This window comes from Convolutriloba macropyga, chromosome 11, assembly GCF_964194025.1.
Source record: "Convolutriloba macropyga chromosome 11, txConMacr16.3, whole genome shotgun sequence".
Taxonomy (NCBI): Eukaryota; Metazoa; Xenacoelomorpha; order Acoela; family Convolutidae; genus Convolutriloba; species Convolutriloba macropyga.
The window spans coordinates 28,712,972-28,733,791 of record NC_134478.1 but is presented as its reverse complement, the minus strand read 5'-3'; the positions used below and the strand labels follow the sequence as shown (position 1 = coordinate 28,733,791).

Below are 20,820 nucleotides of genomic sequence, written 5' to 3'. Positions count from 1 at the left end.
AGATCCAAAAATGATGAAATTAATAGAAAAAGCCAAAAATTAACTAAAAAATCAAGAAATATGTGCCAATTTTCAACTTGAAAGACTTGCTAGACATTTTCTAGCAAGTACAACAAAAATACAAACAAAAAAACTGACGAAAATTGGAAAAAAACTACCAAAATTGGATTAGCATATGTACAATTTTATAAAACAAAATTACATCGAGGTAGAAAGAGGCGTTGAGTATATTAATTATCAGAGAGAAGTTGCACTATTAACTGATTTTTGACAAAAAGACGGTTAAAAGATCCAAAAATGATGTAATAGAAAAAGCCAAAAATTAACTAAAAAATCAAGAAATATGTGCCAATTTTCTACTTGAAACGCATTTCCAGGCTCTTCAAAACACTGTGGCATCAATTTCCGAAGTTGACATTTCAATAAAATATCGAATAAACTTTATTTCTACAAGAAACCAAATTAAAAGTGAAAAAAATGGTCCACTTAGACAAAAAACGGCTAAAAACGGTTATCTATATGTGCCATTCAGTCAGAAACTACTTTTCAAAGTAAAAAAAAGTCATTCACTAAACGCAGCGCATGATAAAAAAACTGCTCTCGCTTAGCGAAAATCTGTTCAACCAAGACAGCTTTTCTCACTTTCGCTTTTAGGTCAAAATGCCGCGTGAACAAATCTACTTTCTGTCAAAAAAAAGACCGAGAGAAAACCAATACGCCTCTTCGAGTCGTAAAAAACCAAGAGCACCGCAATATAGCTTCGCTCAGCTTACAGCTTCGCAGCTATAAAAAATATCAAAATTTAGACGGTAGCTTCCACTTTTGTAGAGAATAAATGGTAAAAAAAAGTAAGAGAACAACAGATAACATACTTAACAAATTGCATAACACTGATTTCAATAAGTGGTATAACAATCATTAAAAATGTAAGGCAAACTTCGAATTTACGAAAAATAAACGAATGCTTATTAGAAAACATAAAGAAAGATTTCGTAGGAAGAAAAGGGTAATGTAACAAAAAAATCAAAAATGTAGGCAACATTAAATACTGCAGTACTCAAAACTAAGAAGAAGAACACCATTCTAAATGAATAATAGTCTCAAACGTTTGCGCGAACACAAAGAAATTGATGACGATCTCTTCAAGAAGCAGAAATGCACAGGAACACAGCCAGCCATCTTTTACGGCCTCGCAAAGGTGGACAAAGCCGATACTCCCCTGTGACCTGTTCTCGCTCTCGCCCGCTCTCTCTCTCTCTCTCTCTCTCGCTTTCTCTCTCTCTCTCTCTCTCTCTCTCTCTCTCTCTCTCTCTCTCTCTGCCCTGAAGTGCTTACGACAGGTTGAGCAAGTGGTTGACGAAGTTTTTTTTGACGAGTTCCTGGTGCCAATATTGAAACATCCACCGAGAAATCTTGAGGAACATAGCCGGCAGATTGCCGGAACAGCTGCGAAAGAATAGACCTGTGTGCCATATAATAGATAGAAACAGATCTAAATTGAAAAAAAAATTGACGCCGCTCAAAAAACTAGGTGAAAAACATTCAGCCATAAATTAAAAAAGCATGTTAAAATTCATTGCGCAGAAACCTCTTATTTGGGACCTTTACTGCACATATGAGTTCCTTTGACCTTAAACAAATTCAAATTAAACTTAAGTTTTAAAGTGCAAAAGTCATTTTATTGAGTGAGGTAAGTCACGCATGATCAAAATCTAATCACGCAAATAACCTAAAAACTTTTGCTAAAACGAGTGAGAAATGACGTCACGTGCGCAAATGCCGTTAGTGAGAGCAAGAAGTCATTCAGAAAATTTGACTTTTTCAGCTTTGCTGTGTGAACAAATGTAAAACGAAAAAAGAGCGTCAGACAACGAAACAAAAAAACATAGCAGGACAAGTCCTGACGTACAATTCAAAGAATTTTCATTGACTCAACAAAAAATTAGACCTAAAACGGACTATGAGTGAATTGGGAAAACCATTTCTAAAAAAATCAGATAAAACAAAAAAACAGAAAATTAATGTCAAAATGCCGCTAGCGAGAACAAAAAACCAATAGCGAGAAATGTCAATCTGATTCTCACAAAAACTAGGCCAACAATGAACTATGAACGGATTGGGAAAACCATTTGGAAAAAAATCCGATCAAAAAAATCGAAAAAATAGTAAAATTCAAAGTGAAATTGCCGCATATGAACAAAAAAACCACTCGCGAGAAAGCGAATTTTTCTTCAAACACCGATTTCTCGCTCTCCTTTAAAATTGGAGCGAAAAAATTTCACGCCGCAAAACCACTCGCTTTTTTGCTCCATTTCCTGTTTCGGCGTGACCAAAATCACTATTCCAGTTTGACTTCAAAAATCGTGAAAATGTGTGAAAAGATCTTAAAAAAAAACATAGCCGGAAGAATTCCGGAAACGACTCGGAGCGCAAATCTACTTAAACGCCATCCAACTACTCATCCGACAAAACGCGACTCCACAAATTTATGATTATCTTGAAACTAAACCATAAAACAAAAGTAAAAACAAAATCAAATCTGTTAAAATCTGATAAAAAATCTGATCAAATCTTTTTTTTATAAATTGAGATCCCGAAATAACTATCTCTGCCAAAGCTACTTCATCAAACAACTCATACTTACGTAAACCACTTATGTGAAATTTCCCAAAATACTTGAGGCAAAATTATGAAAAAAAGCTCTTAAAACCAACTTGCACTAAAAACCGTAAAATTCACTAATATTTTTTAATATTACAAAAGCATATAAATCCAAAGAAAAATTCCATTCCACCAATAAGGTATCCAGATGCTCTCGAAACAATAGGCAAGTCATAATAGGCTAAGAAACTTGTCTAAAGAACAAAAAAAAGCGAAAAACTGCAAACAAAAAAATAAGAAAAATAGTCCCAATTTTAGCTATTTCTTGTCATATTTCTCAACAAAAAACTAATTCATATCCACAAAAATTGTAACCCATTGTTATCTAAATTTTGATCAAGTAGAAGGGGTCTTTTCAATACCCATTTGAGCCAGTAAAACAAAACAATCGTTAAAAAAATGCAAAAATGAGCAAAATACATGAAAAACCTCCGAATTAGCATAAAATTCATATGAATTTCCAGAAACCGTCAAACGACTACCAAAACCAGCCTAAATTTAAAACAAAATATTAACCAAACCTCTTAACCAAAAAATGAAAAAAAAATGCTTTCTTTAAAATGCCGCTCGCTTAGAAAATTTTTTTCACACATCAATTTCTCGCTCTCTCAAAAACAGCGGTTTGAAGAAAAACCATTCTCTTTTCGCTCCGCTCTTCACTTTTGTTCGGCACCAAAATTACTCCAAATTTTTTCACGCGTTTCATTTCCCGCTTCAAAAATCACTTTAAAAAATTTAAAAAAGATTAAAAAAAAGGACTTCTCCAATACTCCTCTTCGAGTCGTAAAAAGACAGCGCCCCAATACAATTCAAATTCTTTCAATTGTAAAAAACAAAGAGCACCGCAATATAGCTACGCCCAGTTTACAGCTTCGCAGCTATAAACATACCCGGCAGATTGCCGGAAAATAGCCGCCATTGATTCCAATAAGCATGATTGGGATTGAAATAACAGAAGATATTGAAAAAAAAAGATTTTTGTACAAAAACATTTTTTTAAGTCCAATTTATTTAGATGGCATTTCGTAGTTGAACATACTTCTGTTTCTTAGAGAGAGGCTACAGGGGCTACTATCAATAACAATAAGCATTAGAGAGCGGTAACTAATATTTATAGGAACGACGTTCAAATAGCGGGCATCTAAAATTGGGCTTTATGGGTTTATCCCGTTTCTATTTCTGACTTCAATTTTTTATACTGACTCTGTTCATTTTGAATTGCTTTGCTGAGCAACTGATGTTAAAAATCACTTTTAGCAGAATGAGAGAAGAGAGAAACTAGCCTAAAGAAGTCAAAAAGATTTCACGCAAAATGTTGAAAAGGCGGCAAAATGAGGTAAAGCGAAACATTTTTTTATTCGACGAAGTAAAAAAACATAGCAGGACAAGTCCTGACGTAAAATTCAAAGAATTTTCATTGACTAAACAGAAAACTAGACCTAGAACGGACTATGAATGGATTGGAAAAACCATTTAGAAAAAAATCTGATCCAAAAAATCGAAAAAACAGTAAAAATCAAAGTGAAATTGCCGCATGTGAACAAAAAACCACTACCGATAAAGCGAATTTTTGTTCAAACACCGTACTCTCACTCTCCTTTAAAATTAGAGCGATAAAATTTCACGCCGCAAAACCACTCGCTTTTTCGCTCCATTTCCTGTTTCGGCTTGACCAAAATCACTGCTCCAATTTGACTTCAAAAATCATGAAAATCTGTGAACAGATCTTAAAAAAAAGACAGCGCCCCAATACAATTCAAATTCTTTGAATTGTAAAAAAGGAGCGCTATAATAGCCGGCTGAGAAGATGAGGGCGGCTATTAAAAATGAGACAGTTTTCTCCATGGATGTGAAAAGCCTTTATAGCAACTTTCCCGGAGGCCATCAAGCTGGCATGTGAAGCTGTGTTCACTTCAGGAAGCCCGCCACCCCTGTCGAGAGCAACATTCAAGTCACTCATGGAACTGGCCGTAAAAAACGTGCTCCGAGCACGAGTGGTACATCCAGTGAGATGGAATAGCGATGGGCGCTTCTCAACCGGTGATACTCGCAAACCTTCGGCTGAAACAGTTTGAAGAGAAAATAGCCACTGATGAAACGAAACCACCAAAAATGAACACCAATGTCCCCTTTCCTTGTGGAAAGTGTCAGAAGTTCTCCAGAGCAGGGTACTCAATCCCTTGGATAACTGTAAGCAATGGTTCCACAGGGTATGCTCCGGCTTGTCATTCAACGAGATCAAAACAAGCCCACCCTTCGAAATGTCTTGTGGGTGTGTCCAGCTCAGAACGTCTCAGAAGCGAAGGCTAAAATCTTCCGACCGTATGTGAACGACATCCTGAGATCCGGAAAAGAATCTGAAACCGAAAAATCCTGCATATCAATACGCTTCGCCCATATCTTGAATTCACGAAAGAAATAGTGATGGACGGCAGCATGCCGTTTCTCGACAAAGATAGCTTAAGGAAGGGAGAATCACAACATCCTGGTACCAGAAGCCCACAGACAGGACTGATCTTTCAGATCGCTAGTCCCCATGGTCTACAAGAAAAACATCATTCAGGAGACCATTTACACACCGATCTTCAACTCGACGTCAAACTGGGAGAAATTCGTCGAGGGGATGGACTCCGCGATAAAAATTTGTGAGCAAATCAGTATCCTCCGCAGTTCTACTAGCCTCAGATAAGGAAAACATCGGACAAGATCCCGAATAGCAAAGCGAAACCCTCGGCAAATGAAGCAAAATCTAACAATTTCGCGAACATCATGCTCATTCTGCAGAGCAGGGGCAACAGGAGCAACCAGTTCCCACAGAAACTCCGTAAAACAGCCAATTTTTCCGAGATCTTCACTACTGAAAGATGTCCCGAAAATGGAGTAACTTCTATCAAATTACTTGTTCTGGATGTCAATCCAGCTACAACGGGCAAACCACCCGCCACTTGACGACGAGAATTCAAGAGCACGTTCGGCCGACAAGTCACATTGGAGGACAGTTGCAACCAGAAGATTGAAGATGCTGAAATTCAGGTCATCGATAGAACCAACAACCCCATCAAGCTACTAACTCTTGAAGCCCTGTACATATCACGTAGAGCAGGCTCCATTAATAAAAAAAAGAAGAGTACAGGGCTCGCGAACTCACTCTCTAAGTGTAATTTTATCATTGAACCGGCCTGTTGTCTTGATAAAAAAATATATGCATAGCTGTCTATAACTACTTTACACTCTCTCTATCCTGAAAGGTGCTACTTTTCCAGAAACATTTTAGATTTACCTAGTTTAGAATGTCATACCTTTTTTTAGATTCTGATGATGGTCTATAAGACCAAAACCGTTAATTGAACTTTTCGATCCAAAAGCGTTTAAACAACAGTAAATACTCATGGAAGTTTAAATGTTTCTAAAAATGAATGGTTTCAAAGTCAAAAACCATTAGCCGAAAACCGGAACTATCAAAATGGTCCCAACTTAATTCATAAAGAAAAAACCAAGGAGATCTGTCAATAAATAATTGGGACTAAGACACTGGAAACCGAATAGACTAATAATGACGGTAAAACACGAAAAATAACAGGTATTTTCAAAAACAAACAGTCTGAAGGGAAGTATAGCCATTAACTACTAACTAAAACCATGTGATGGGACCATCATCACATTCTAGTTTTTGTTAGTCAGAAAGTCTATAACACCTACCGTTAATGCACCTAGGCAGAAAGACAACAAGTACAACATGCATGCAAAAAAAGGGCGAAAATACTGTCATCTTTAAAAAAAGCGTCAAAGTTGTTAAAACTGTTATATATTTACAGAAAACTTCAAAATTTAGCTAAAACTACTTTTGCCTCATTAGCGACCCAAAAATAACAACCTTTTCTAGCGAGGCTATGTGACAGAACAACAACAACAACAAAAACAAAAACAACAAAAAAGCAATACTGAACAGCAATACTAAAAAAATCAATGATTTTCTGAAAAAAGAAGCCATATTCGTTTAAAACGGTTGATATGAACTGAAACCACTAAAAATTTTTAATAATACCTTATTAGAGAGCTAGCAGGAGCTGACATCAATAAGACAAGGTGACAAGACGGCAAATAGGACAACAAAATTGGGTAAGTTAAATAATCGCTAATACTTGTTGAAAAGAGGTTGTGACAAAGTAGTTGAAACCTTTGGTAAAAATTGAAATTACGAACAAAGTTCTATTGCACTTTATCAGAGATCGAATGGGACCCGCCACACAAAAACATAAATAATGAAAAAAGTAACAGATAAAATTTGAGAAAGCAGCTGACAAAATAAACTTAAGTTGCAACTCAAAGAAATCAAATGACAGATAATCTAACAAAATCTTTTCATAATGAGAAAACAGAGGAAAAGGAAAGGAGATCACCAAGGACAAAATCAAAATTAACCTCTTAATAATAAACTAAAATTCCGTCACAAAATTTGTCACACAATGCTAAAACGCAACCTCCTGCAATTATACGAAATATTTTACGTAAATCTAGGCCAGTCAACTACCCAATATTTCGCAGATAAATCTTGAACAGTAACTAAAACATGCAAAGCACAAAAAACCAATACATTTGTAAATTTTTTTCATTGAAATGTACCCTGTCTGGCAGGCATTGAAGGTCTTCCCGAAACCACAATTCAAAAATTTAAAGTACAAAAACCTGAAAAAAAAATTGTATGATTTACATTAGTGCGAAGAGCCATGTTTAACTTTAAAGTGTCATTTCATCGAAAGAACTCCTAAGCAATAGCTTTGCATTGAGAATTGACCAAGAAAAAGTATAGCGAGAAGCATAAAATCAGTTGGGGTCTGTCCCATTATAGCCCCCCCATGAAATTATAGCCCCCCCATTATGGTATAATTACCATGTTTGGGGGGGGGGGGGGGCTATAGGTTATCTGACCACTAAGCTGGGGGGGGGGCTATAATGGGAAAGACCCATCAGTTGAAATAAGCAAAAAAAACTAAAACAAATATCACCAATAATGTGCTCAGAATTTCTCAATTTTTGTTAACAAAAACGGCTCCAAAATAATATCAATCAAACATAACCGACTAAACGTTGGAAGAATTGCTCTTGAACGACTAGTGGGAGCTCTAATCAATTGCAGCCTGCTTCAGTCGGGGGGGGGGGCTAAATGGGACTAAGAAGTTCTATAGTGGGCTTCAAACAACCACATTAGAGGTTAACATATACCACTATTAAGATATAAAGTAAAAAATGACACCAGTTTCGGCGCACTTTTCATTTGACTTTTAGTATTAAATTGCCGCCAATTGAGTTCAGCTGCTTGAAATTGTGATTGAGATGGAATTTTAGATCACGCGAAATGCAAAAAGTCAAGGGCGTAAAAGTCACTCGAAAAGTCAAAATTGTCAAGCGAAAATTTTGCATAAAGAAAGACACACACGTTTACAATAATTGCTATGAACTGCGTTCAAGAGCAATTAATAAGAAATACGGCCAAAACTGTTAAACCAACCCATTTCAAACAAAACCACTAATTGCTATAAATTGAATCTTCAAATATTTCCTTCAAATTGAAAATACTTTCAAACGCACTATTACAAGTTAAGATCATTGAGAGAAACGCCTTTGACTGGAAATGATGGAGTTAAAACTAAAAACCGCGTTGAAAAAACCGCAAGGGATCAGAGAACTTTGATCACTACGCGAAATCTCTTAATTCGCTCTCACCTATTTTTTCACTCTCTCACTCTCAAATCGAGAAGAAAGAACCAATCTCTCTTCTCTCTGCTCTTCAGCTTTCTTCAGCAAATTGACACAAACACTATTTTTACGCAGTTCACTTCCTGCTTTATTCACACCAACAAAATTACCGATCAAAAAATACGCTCCAATAATACTCCTCTTCAAGTCATAAAAAGACAGTACAAAAAAATAAATTCCAACTAGCTCAGTTGTATTAACCACGATGCAACAATAATAGCACCCATATCATATCACTTCTCATATCAAAAAGACAGAGCACCAATACAATACATTCCTTTGATTTTAAAAGGAGAGCGCTTAACTTATAGCCATCGAGATGGTGACGGCGGCGATTATATAGACCGTTGAGAATTCTAGTCCAAAAAGACCACCAAGGTCAAATGCCAAGAATAAAAATGAGATTGAACGCAAACACGCATATTCTCAAATCTGATCTAGTATGCAAGACTTCTAAATAATTGGAATATATTTTTTAAATGTTTTTCAGGAGCATTTCCAGTACAAACAAGATTTCTTATCTTAAATTTTATATGATTCGACTGTATAGGGATAAAATTTTGAGTTGAGATCACTCAAAAATGAAGAACACAAGCGTGAAAAAGTCTGTTGAAAAGCCAAAGAATTTTCTAAAGCAAATGCGCAAAAACGAAGCAAAAATTTTACTACTCAAAAAAGACACGTTTACAATAACTGCTTCTTGCTTCGTTCGAGAGCAATTAATTACAGCAATTGTCTATTTAATGGAGAAAGTAGATACTGCGCAAACTGACCTTCAATCGTGTAGAGAGGAGTGGCACTTTTCAAAACAGCAGTTGGATAGTGTTCAGATTGTGTGTGATTGTCAAGTGTACTACTTCCATTACCACCACTGTAGATGGACTCGTAATCATTCTGCTGCTGCTGTTCGAACGCATCATCATCGCGTCCGCCCTGCGTTGAGCTTTCTGGTGGAATTTCCTTCAAATTCACATGTAAATCTTTTTTAAAGTCTTCTGTTTAAATTAAATCCTCTCCTAAACTCAACAAGATTGACGATACCATTTGTGTTCAATTATTATATTTTCTAGCCTTGACAACTTTTCCGCTCGTAAAGTTTTAAAAAAATACGAGTTCTCATCGCCTAACTTTTTTCAATTGATTTACCGATCCATTTAAAAGAAAGAAATCATTCAGCGAGAACTCATAGACGAATGGAAAAGTCTTGAAAATCGGCCGTTTAGTATCAAACTAAAAATGTTTTGAGCAAACAACTCCTCCATTAAATTAAAAGAAATATCTTCTTTAATATGGCGCTCCGACATCAAGATGAGTATTCTTTTTTAAAAAAACAACGTGCTCTTTACCAAGAAACCTAAACACACAAGACGCAGAGTAATATAACGAACCCAAACTGTTCGAGGAAAACTCCTCCATTAAAAACAAAGACGAGTCTTCTTTGTAAAAACATGAGCAAAAAAATCTACGCGAAAACAACTCCTCCATTAACATTGATGACATGTCTTCTTTATAGTATTATGGCGCTTATTTCTTGATTGCTTTACAAAGCAACCTACACACACCAAGCGCAAAGCAAAATAAAAAGAAGTGTTGAAATAAACAAATCCTCCAATTTCAACAAAGGATGAGTCTCCTTATAGTATTTGGCAATTTTACCTCGTTTGCTTTACAAAGCAAATTACACACCAAGCGCAATGCAAAGTAAGCAAAAATATCCGAGAAAACAACTCCTCCATTAACATGGATGATTTGTTCTCTTTATAGTAATATTGCGCTTTTTTCTTGATTGCTTTACAAAGCAACCTACACACACCAAGCGCATACCAAAATAAACTGAAGTGTTCGGATAAAAAACCTCCAATTTCAACAAACGATGAGTCGGCTTTATATTAATATGGCGTTTTTCTCATCTGCTTTAGAAAGCAAACTCCACACCAAGCGCAAAGCGAAGCAAGCAAAGATGTTCGAGAAAACAAACCCTCAATTAACATGGATGATATGTCTTTCTTATAGTAACCTGGCGCATTTTTCATGATTGCTCTACAAAGCAACCTACAAACATATTGCATATCAAAATAAACTGAAAGAGTTCGGATAAACAAAAAACCTCCAATTTCAACAAACAATGGGTAGTATTTATAGTAATATGGCATTTTCTCTCGTGTGCTTTACAAAGATAACTAAATCCCAAGCGCAAAGCGAAGCACGCAAAAAAATGTCCGAGAAAACAACTCCTCCATTAACATGGATGATTTGTCTTCTTTACAGTAATATGGCGCTTTTTTCTTGATTGCTTTACAAAGCAACCTACACACACCAAGCGCATCAAATAATAAACTGAAGTGTTCGGATAAACAAATCTTCAATATTCAACAAACGATGAGTAGCCTTTACAGTAATATGGCATTTGTCTCTCGTTTGCTTTAAAATACAAACTACACACCAATCGCAAAGCGAAGCAAGCAAAAAAATGTTCGAGAAAACAACCCCTCCATTAACTTGGATGATTTGTCTTCTTTACAGTAATATGGCGCTTTTTTCTTGATTGCGTTACAAAGCAACCTACACACACCAAACGCATCAAATAATAAACTGAAGTGTTCGTATAAACAAATCTTCAATATTCAACAAACGATGAGTCGCCTTTAGAGCAATATGGCATTTGTCTCTCGTTTGCCTTAAAATGCAAACTAAACACCAATCGCAAAGCCAAGAACGCAAAAAATGTTCGAGAAAACAACCCCTCCATTAACATGGATGATTTGTCTTCTTTACAGTAATAGGGCGCTTTTTTCTTGATTGCTTTACAAAGCAAACTCGACACCAAGGGCAAAGCGAAGCAAGCAAAGATGCTCTAGAAAACAACCACTCCATTAACAAGGATGATATGTCTTTCTTATAGTAACATGGCGCTTTTTTCATGATTGCTCTACAAAGCAACCTACAAACATATTGCATATCAAAATAAACTGAAGTGTTCGGATAAACAAAACCTCCAATTTCAACAAACGATGGGTCGTATTTATAGTAATGTGGCATTTTCTCGCGTGTGCTTTACGAGATAACTAAATACCAAGCGCAAAGCGAAGCACGCAAAAAATGTTCGCGAAAACATCTCCTCCATTAACTTGGATGATTTGTCTTCTTTACAGTAATATGGCGCTTTTTTCTTGATTGCCTTACAAAGCAACCTATACACACCAAGCGCATCAAATAATAAACTGAAGTGTTCGGATAAACAAATCTTCAATATTCAACAAACGATGAGTCGCCTTTAGAGCAATATGGCATTTGTCTCTCGTTTGCCTTAAAATGCAAACTAAACACCAATCGCAAAGCGAAGCAAGCAAAAAATGTTCGAGAAAACAACCCCTCCATTAATTTGGATGATTTGTCTTCTTTACAGTAATATGGCGCTTTTTTCTTGATTGCTTTACAAAGCAACCTACACACACCAAACGCATCAAATAATAAACTGAAGTGTTCGGATAAACAAATCTTCAATATTCAACAAACGATGAGTCGCCTTTAGAGCAATATGGCATTTGTCTCTCGTTTGCCTTAAAATGCAAACTAAACACCAATCGCAAAGCCAAGAACGCAAAAAATGTTCGAGAAAACAACCCCTCCATTAACATGGATGATTTGTCTTCTTTACAGTAATAGGGCGCTTTTTTCTTGATTGCTTTACAAAGCAAACTCCACACCAAGGGCAAAGCGAAGCAAGCAAAGATGCTCTAGAAAACAACCACTCCATTAACATGGATGATATGTCTTTCTTATAGTAACATGGCGCTTTTTTCATGATTGCTCTACAAAGCAACCTACAAACATATTGCATATCAAAATAAACTGAAGTGTTCGGATAAACAAAACCTCCAATTTCAACAAACGATGGGTCGTATTTATAGTAATGTGGCATTTTCTCGCGTGTGCTTTACGAGATAACTAAATACCAAGCGCAAAGCGAAGCACGCAAAAAATGTTCGCGAAAACATCTCCTCCATTAACTTGGATGATTTGTCTTCTTTACAGTAATATGGCGCTTTTTTCTTGATTGCCTTACAAAGCAACCTATACACACCAAGCGCATCAAATGATAAACTGAAGTGTTCGGATAAACAAATCTTCAATATTCAACAAACGATGAGTCGCCTTTAGAGCAATATGGCATTTGTCTCTCGTTTGCCTTAAAATGCAAACTAAACACCAATCGCAAAGCCAAGCAAGCAAAAAATGTTCGAGAAAACAACCCCTCCATTAACATGGATGATTTGTCTTCTTTACAGTAATAAGGCGCTTTTTTCTTGATTGCTTTACAAAGCAAACTCCACACCAAGCGCAAAGCGAAGCAAGCAAAGATGTTCGAGAAAACAACCCCTCCATTAACATGGATGATATGTCTTTCTTATAGTAACATGGCGCCTTTTTCATGATTGCTCAACAAAGCACCCTAGAAACATATGGCATATCAAAATAAACTGAAGTGTTCGGATGAAAAAGACCTCCAATTTCAACAAACAAAGGGTCGTATTTGGGGTCGTATTTAACAAACAAAGGGTAGTAATATGGCATTTTCTCTCGTGTGCTTTACAAAGATAACTAAAAACCAAGCGCAAAGCAAAGCACGCAAAAAATGTTCGCGAAAACATCTCCTCAATTAACATGGATGATATGTCTTCTTTATAGTAATATGGCGCTTTTTTCTTGGTTGCTTTACAACGCAACCTACACACACCAAGCGCATCGAAGAAAAAATTGAAGAGTTCGGATAAACAAATCTTCAATATTCAACAAAAGATGAGTCGCCTTTACAGTAATATGGCATTTTTTTCTCGTTTGCTTTAAAATGCAAACTACACACCAATCGCAAAGCGAAGCAAGCAAAAAAATGTTCGAGAAAACAACCCCTCCATTAACCTGGATGATTTGTCTTCTTTACAGTAATAAGGCGCTTTTTCTTGATTGCTTTACAAAGCAAACTCGACACCAAGCAAAAAGCGAAGCAAGCAAAGATGTTCGAGAAAACAACCCCTCCATTAACATGGATGATATGTCTTTCTTATAGTAACATGGCGCCTTTTTCATGATTGCTCAACAAAGCACCCTAGAAACATATTGCATATCAAAATAAACTGAAGTGTTCGGATGAAAAAAACCTCCAATTTCAACAAACAAAGGGTCGTATTTGGGGTCGTATTTAACAAACAAAGGGTAGTAATATGGCATTTTCTCTCGTGTGCTTTACAAAGATAACTAAAAACCAAGCGCAAAGCGAAGCTTGCAAAAAATGTTCGCGAAAACATCTCAATTAACATGGATGATATGTCTTCTTTATAGTAATATGGCGCTTTTTTCTTGGTTGCTTTACAACGCAACCTACACACACCAAGCGCATCGAAGAATAAACTGAAGAGTTCGGATAAACAAATCTTCAATATTCAACAAACGATGAGTCGCCTTTACAGTAATATGACATTTGTTTCTATTTTGCTTTAAAATGCAAACTACACACCAATCGCAAAGCGAAGCAAGCAAAAAAAATGTTCGAGAAAACAACCCCTCCCTTAACTTGGATGGTTTGTCTCCTTTACAGTAAAATGGCGCTTTCTTGATTGCTTCACAAAGCAACCTACACACACCAAGCGCATCAAATAAAAAACTGAAGTGTTTGGATAAACAAATCTTCAATATTCAACAAACCATGAGTCGCCTTTAGAGCAATATGGCATTTGTCTCTCGTTTGCCTGAAAATGCAAACTAAACACCAATCGCCAAGCGAAGCAAGCAAAAAAATGTTCGAGAAAACAACCCCTCCCTTCACTTGGATGATTTGTCTTCTTTACAGTAATATGGCGCTTTTTTCATGGTTGCTTTACAAAGCAACCTACACACACCAAACGCATCAAACAATAAACTGAAGTGTTCGGATAAACAATCTTCAATATTCAACAAATGATGAGTCGCCTTTAGAGCAATATCGCATTTGTCTCTCGCTTGCCTGAAAGTGCAAACTAAACACCAATCGCCAAGCGAAGCAAGCAAAAAAATGTTCGAGAAAACAACCCCTCCATTAACTTGGATGAATTGTCTTCTTTACAGTAATATGTCTCTTTTTTCTTGGTTGCTTTACAAAGCAACCTACACACACCAAACGCATCAAATAATAAACTGAAGTGTGCGGATAAACAAATCTTCAATATTCAACAAACGATGAGTCGCCTTTAGAGCAATATGGCATTTGTCTCTCGTTTGCCTGAAAATGCAAACTAAACACCAATCGCCAAGCGAAGCAAGCAAAAAAATGTTCGGGAAAACAACCCCTGCATTAACTTGGATGATTTGTCTTCTTTACAGTAATAAGGCGCTTTTTTCTTGATTGCTTTACAAAGCCAACTCCACACCAAGCGCAAAGCGAAGCAAGCAAAGATGTTCGAGAAAACAACCCATCCATCAACATGGATGATATGTCTTTCTTATAGTAACATGGCGTTTTTTTCATGATTGCTCTACAAAGCAACCTACAAACATATTGCATATCAAAATAAACTGAAGTGTTCGGATAAACAAAACCTCCAATTTCAACAAACGATGGGTCGTATTTATAGTAAAATGGCATTTTCTCTCGTGTGCTTTACAAAGATAACTAAATACCAAGCGCAAAGCGAAGCACGCAAAAATGTTCGCGAAAACATCTCCTCCATTAACATGGATGATTTGTCTTCTTTATAGTAACATGGCGCTTTTTTCTTGGTTGCTTTACAAAGCAACCTACACACATCAAGCGCATCGAAGAATAAACTGAAGTGTTCGGATAAACAAATCTTCAATATTCAACAAACGATGAGTCGCCTTTACAGCAATATGGCATTTGTCTCTCGTTTGCCTTAAAATGCAAACTAAACACCAATCGCAAAGCCAAGCAAGCAAAAAATGTTCGAGAAAACAACCCCTCCACTAACATGGATGATTTGTCTTCTTTACAGTAATAAAGCGCTTTTTTCTTGATTGCTTTACAAAGCAAACTACACACAACAAGCGCAAATCGAAGCAAACGATGAGTCGCCTTTACAGTAATATGGCATTTGTCTCTCGTTTGCTCTAAAATGCAAGCTAAACACCAATCGCAAAGCCAAGCAAGCAAAAAATGTTCGAGAAAACAACCCCTCCATTAACATGGATGATTTGTCTTCTTTACAGTAATATGGCGCTTTTTTCTTGATTGCTTTACAAAGCAACCTACACACACCAAGCGCATCAAATAATAAACTGAAGTGTTCGGATAAACAAAATTTTCAAAATTCAACAAACGATGAGTCGCCTTTAGAGTAATATGGCATTTGTCTCTCGTTTGCTTTTAAATGCAAACAACACACCAATCGCAAAGCGAAGCAAGCAAAAAATGTTGGAGAAAACAACCCCTCCATTAACATGGATGATTTGTCTTCTTTACAGTAATATGGTGCTTTTTTCTTGATTGCTTTACAAAGCAAACTACACACAACACGCGCAAATCGAAGCAAACGATGAGTCGCCTTTACAGAAATATGGCATTTGTCTCGTTTGCTTTAAAATGCAAACTCAACACCAATCGCAAAGCCAAGCAAGCGAAAACGGTTCGAAAAAACAACCCCTCCATTAACATGGATGATTTGTCTTCTTCACAGTAATATAGTAATATGGCGCTTTTTTCTTGATTGCTTTACAAAGCAACCTACACACATCAAGCGCATCAAATAATAAACTGAAGTGTTCGGATAAACAAATCTTCAATATTCAACAAACTATGAGGCGCCTTTACAGTAATATGGCATTTGTCTCTCGTTTGCTTTAAAATGCAAACCACACCAATCGCAAAGCGAAGCAAAAAAAATGTTCGAGAAAACAACCCCTCCATTAACATGGATGATTTGTCTTCTTTACAGTAATAAGGCACTTTTTTCTTGGTTGCTATACAAAGCAAACTCCACACCAAGCGCAAAGCGAAGCAAGCAAAGATGTTCGAGAAAACAACCCATCCATTAACATGGATGATATGTCTTTCTTATAGTAACATGGCGTTTTTTTCATGATTGCTCTACAAAGCAGCCTACAAACATATTGCATATCAAAATAAACTGAAATGTTCGGATAAACAAAACCTCCAATTTCAACAAACGATGGGTCGTATTTATAGTAATATGGCATTTTCTCTCGTGTGCTTTACAAAGATAACTAAATACCAAGCGCAAAGCGAAGCACGCAAAAATGTTCGCGAAAACATCTCCTCCATTAACATGGATGATGTGTCTTCTTTATAGTAACATGGCGCTTTTTTCTTGGTTGCTTTACAAAGCAACCTACACACATCAAGCGCATCGAAGAATAAACTGAAGTGTTCGGATAAACAAATCTTCAATATTCAACAAACGATGAGTCGCCTTTAGAGTAATATGGCATTTGTCTCTCGTTTGCTTTTAAATGCAAACAACACACCAATCGCAAAGCGAAGCAAGCAAAAAATGTTGGAGAAAACAACCCCTCCATTAACATGGATGATTTGTCTTCTTTACAGTAATATGGTGCTTTTTTCTTGATTGCTTTACAAAGCAAACTACACACAACACGCGCAAATCGAAGCAAACGATGAGTCGCCTTTACAGAAATATGGCATTTGTCTCGTTTGCTTTAAAATGCAAACTCAACACCAATCGCAAAGCCAAGCAAGCGAAAACTGTTCGAAAAAACAACCCCTCCATTAACATGGATGATTTGTCTTCTTCACAGTAATATAGTAATATGGCGCTTTTTTCTTGATTGCTTTACAAAGCAACCTACACACACCAAGCGCATCAAATCATAAACTGAAGTGTTCGGATAAACAAATCTTCAATATTCAACAAACTATGAGGCGCCTTTACAGTAATATGGCATTTGTCTCTCGTTTGCTTTAAAATGCAAACTACACACCAATCGCAAAGCGAAGCAAAAAAAAATGTTCGAGAAAACAACCCCTCCATTAACATGGATGATTTGTCTTCTTTACAGTAATAAGGCACTTTTTTCTTGGTTGCTATACAAAGCAAACTCCACACCAAGCGCAAAGCGAAGCAAGCAAAGATGTTCGAGAAAACAACCCATCCATTAACATGGATGATATGTCTTTCTTATAGTAACATGGCGTTTTTTTCATGATTGCTCTACAAAGCAACCTACAAACATATTGCATATCAAAATAAACTGAAGTGTTCGGATAAACAAAATCTCCAATTTCAACAAACGATGGGTCGTATTTATAGTAATAAGGCATTTTCTCTCGTGTGCTTTACAAAGATAACTAAATACCAAGCGCAAAGCGAAGCACGCAAAAATGTTCGCGAAAACATCTCCTCCATTAACATGGATGATATGTCTTCTTTATAGTAATATGGCACTTTTTTTACTGCTTTACAAATCTACCTACACACACCAAGCGCATCAAAGAATAAACTGAAGTGTTCGGATAAACAAATCTTCAATATTCAACAAACGATGAGTCGCCTTTACAGTAATATGGCATTTTTCTCTCATTTGCTTTAAAAAGCAAACTACACACCAAGCGCAAAGCGAAGCAAGCAAAAAATGTTTGAGAAAACAACCCCTCCATTAACATGCATGATTTGTCTTCTTTATAGTAACATGGCGCTTTTTTCTTGGTTGCTTTACAAAGCAACCTACACACATCAAGCGCATCGAAGAATAAACTGAAGTGTTCGGATAAACAAATCTTCAATATTCAACAAACGATGAGTCGCCTTTACAGTAATATGGCATTTGTCTCTCGTTTGCTTTATACAGTAATATGGCATTTGTCTCTCGTTTGCTTTAAAATGCGAACTACACACCAATTGCAAAGCGAAGCAAGCAAAATAATGTTCGAGAAAACAACCTCTCCATTAACTAGGATGATTTGTCTTCTTTACAGTAATATGGCGCTTTTTTCTTGATTGCTTTACAAAGCAACCTACACAAACCAAGCGCATCAAATAATAAACTGAAGTGTTCGGATAAACAAATCTTCAATATTCAACAAACGATGAGTCGCCTTTAGAGCAATATGGCATTTGTCTCTCGTTTGCCTTAAAATGCAAACTAAAGACCAATCGCAAAGCCAAGCAAGCAAAAAATGTTCGAGAAAACAACCCCTCCACTAACATGGATGATTTGTCTTCTTTACAGTAATAAGGCGCTTTTTTCTTGATTGCTTTACAAAGCAAACTACACACACCAAGCGCAAATCGAAGCAAACGATGAGTCGCCTTTACAGTAATATGGCATTTGTCTCTCGTTTGCTCTAAAATGCAAACTAAACACCAATCGCAAAGCCAAGCAAAAAATGTTCGAGAAAACAACCCCTCCATTTTACATGGATGATTTGTCTTCTTTACAGTAATATGGCGCTTTTTTTTATTGCTTTACAAAGCAAACTACACACAACAAGCGCAAATCGAAGCAAACGATGAGTCGCCTTTACAGTAATATGGCATTTGTCTCTCGTTTGCTCTAAAATGCAAACTAAACACCAATCGCAAAGCCAAGCAAAAAATGTTCGAGAAAACAACCCCTCCATTTTACATGGATGATTTGTCTTCTTTACAGTAATATGGCGCTTTTTTTTATTGCTTTACAAAGCAAACTACACACAAGCGCAAATCGAAGCAAACGATGAGTCGCCTTTACAGAAATATGGCATTTGTCTCTCGTTTGCTCTAAAATGCAAACTAAACACCAATCGCAAAGCCAAGCAAAAAATGTTCGAGAAAACAACCCCTCCATTTTACATGGATAATTTGTCTTCTTTACAGTAATATGGCGCTTTTTTTTGATTGCTTTACAAAGCAAACTACACACACCAAGCGCAAATCGAAGCAAACGATGAGTCGCCTTTACAGTAATATGGCATTTGTCTCTCGTTTGCTCTAAAATGCAAACTAAACACCAATCGCAAAGCCAAGCAAAAAATGTTCGAGAAAACAACCCATCCATTTTACATGGATGATTTGTCTTCTTTACAGTAATATGGCGCTTTTTTTTGATTGCTTTACAAAGCAAACTACACACAACAAGCGCAAATCGAAGCAAACGATGAGTCGCCTTTACAGTAATATGGCATTTGTCTCTCGTTTGCTCTAAAATGCAAACTAAACACCAATCGCAAAGCCAAGCAAAAAATGTTCGAGAAAACAACCCCTCCATTTTACATGGATGATTTGTCTTCTTTAAAGTAATATGGCGCTTTTTTTTGATTGCTTTACAAAGCAAACTACACACAACAAGCGCAAATCGAAGCAAACGATGAGTCGCCTTTACAGAAATATGGCATTTGTCTCTCGTTTGCTCTAAAATGCAAACTAAACACCAATCGCAAAGCCAAGCAAAAAATGTTCGAGAAAACAACCCCTCCATTTTACATGGATGATTTGTCTTCTTTACAGTAATATGGCGCTTTTTTTTGATTGCTTTACAAAGCAAACTACACACAACAAGCGCAAATCGAAGCAAACGATGAGTCGCCTTTACAGTAATATGGCATTTGTCTCTCGTTTGCTCTAAAATGCAAACTAAACACCAATCGCAAAGCCAAGCAAAAAATGTTCGAGAAAACAAGCCCTCCATTAACATGGATGATTTGTCTTCCTTACAGTAATATGGCGCTTTTTTCTTGATTGCTTTACAAAGCAACCTACACACACCAAGCGCATCAAAGAATAAACTGAAGTGTTCGAATAAACATATCTTCAATACTCAACAAACGATGAGTCGCCTTTACAGTAATATGGCATTTGTCTCTCGTTTGCTTTAAAATGCAATACACACCAATCGCAAAGCGCAGCAAGTAAAAAAACTGTTCGAGAAAACAACCCCTCCATTAAGATGGATGATTTGTCTTCTTTACAGTAATATGGCGCTTTTTTCTTGATTGCTTTACAAAGCATCCTACACACACCAACCGCATCAAATAATAAACTGAAGTGTTCGGATAAACAAATCTTCAATATTCAACAAACTATGAGTCGCCTTTACAGTAATATGGCATTTGTCTCTCGTTTGCTTTAAAATGCAAACTACACACCAATCGCAAAGCGAAGCAAGCAAAAAAATGTTTGAGAAAACAACCCCTCCATTAACATGGATGATTGGTGTTCTTTACAGTAATATGGCGCTTTTTTCTTGATTGCTTTACAAAGCAAACTACACACACCAAGCGCAAATCGAAGCAAACGATGAGTCGTCTTTAGAGTAATATGGCATTTGTCTCTCGTTTGCTTTAAAATGCAAACTAAACACCAATCGCAAAGCCAAGCAAGCAAAAAATGTTCGAGAAAGCAACCCCTCCATTAACATGGATGATTTGTCTTCTTTACAGTAATATGGCGCTTTTTT

The 20,820-nt window shown here is 36.5% G+C and overlaps 1 protein-coding gene across 2 annotated transcripts in view; it reads right to left on the bottom strand.

Annotated features, from left to right (window-relative positions):
* Nucleotides 1–20,820, bottom strand: part of LOC142349336 (WD repeat-containing protein 48-like) — a 281,832-nt gene that overhangs the window by 119,538 nt on the left and 141,474 nt on the right. For both annotated transcript variants that reach the window (XM_075400812.1, XM_075400813.1), the window contains exon 8: nt 9,192–9,378. In XM_075400812.1, the coding sequence (XP_075256927.1) occupies nt 9,192–9,378 (187 nt within the window). The remainder of the gene's footprint in view (nt 1–9,191; nt 9,379–20,820) is intronic.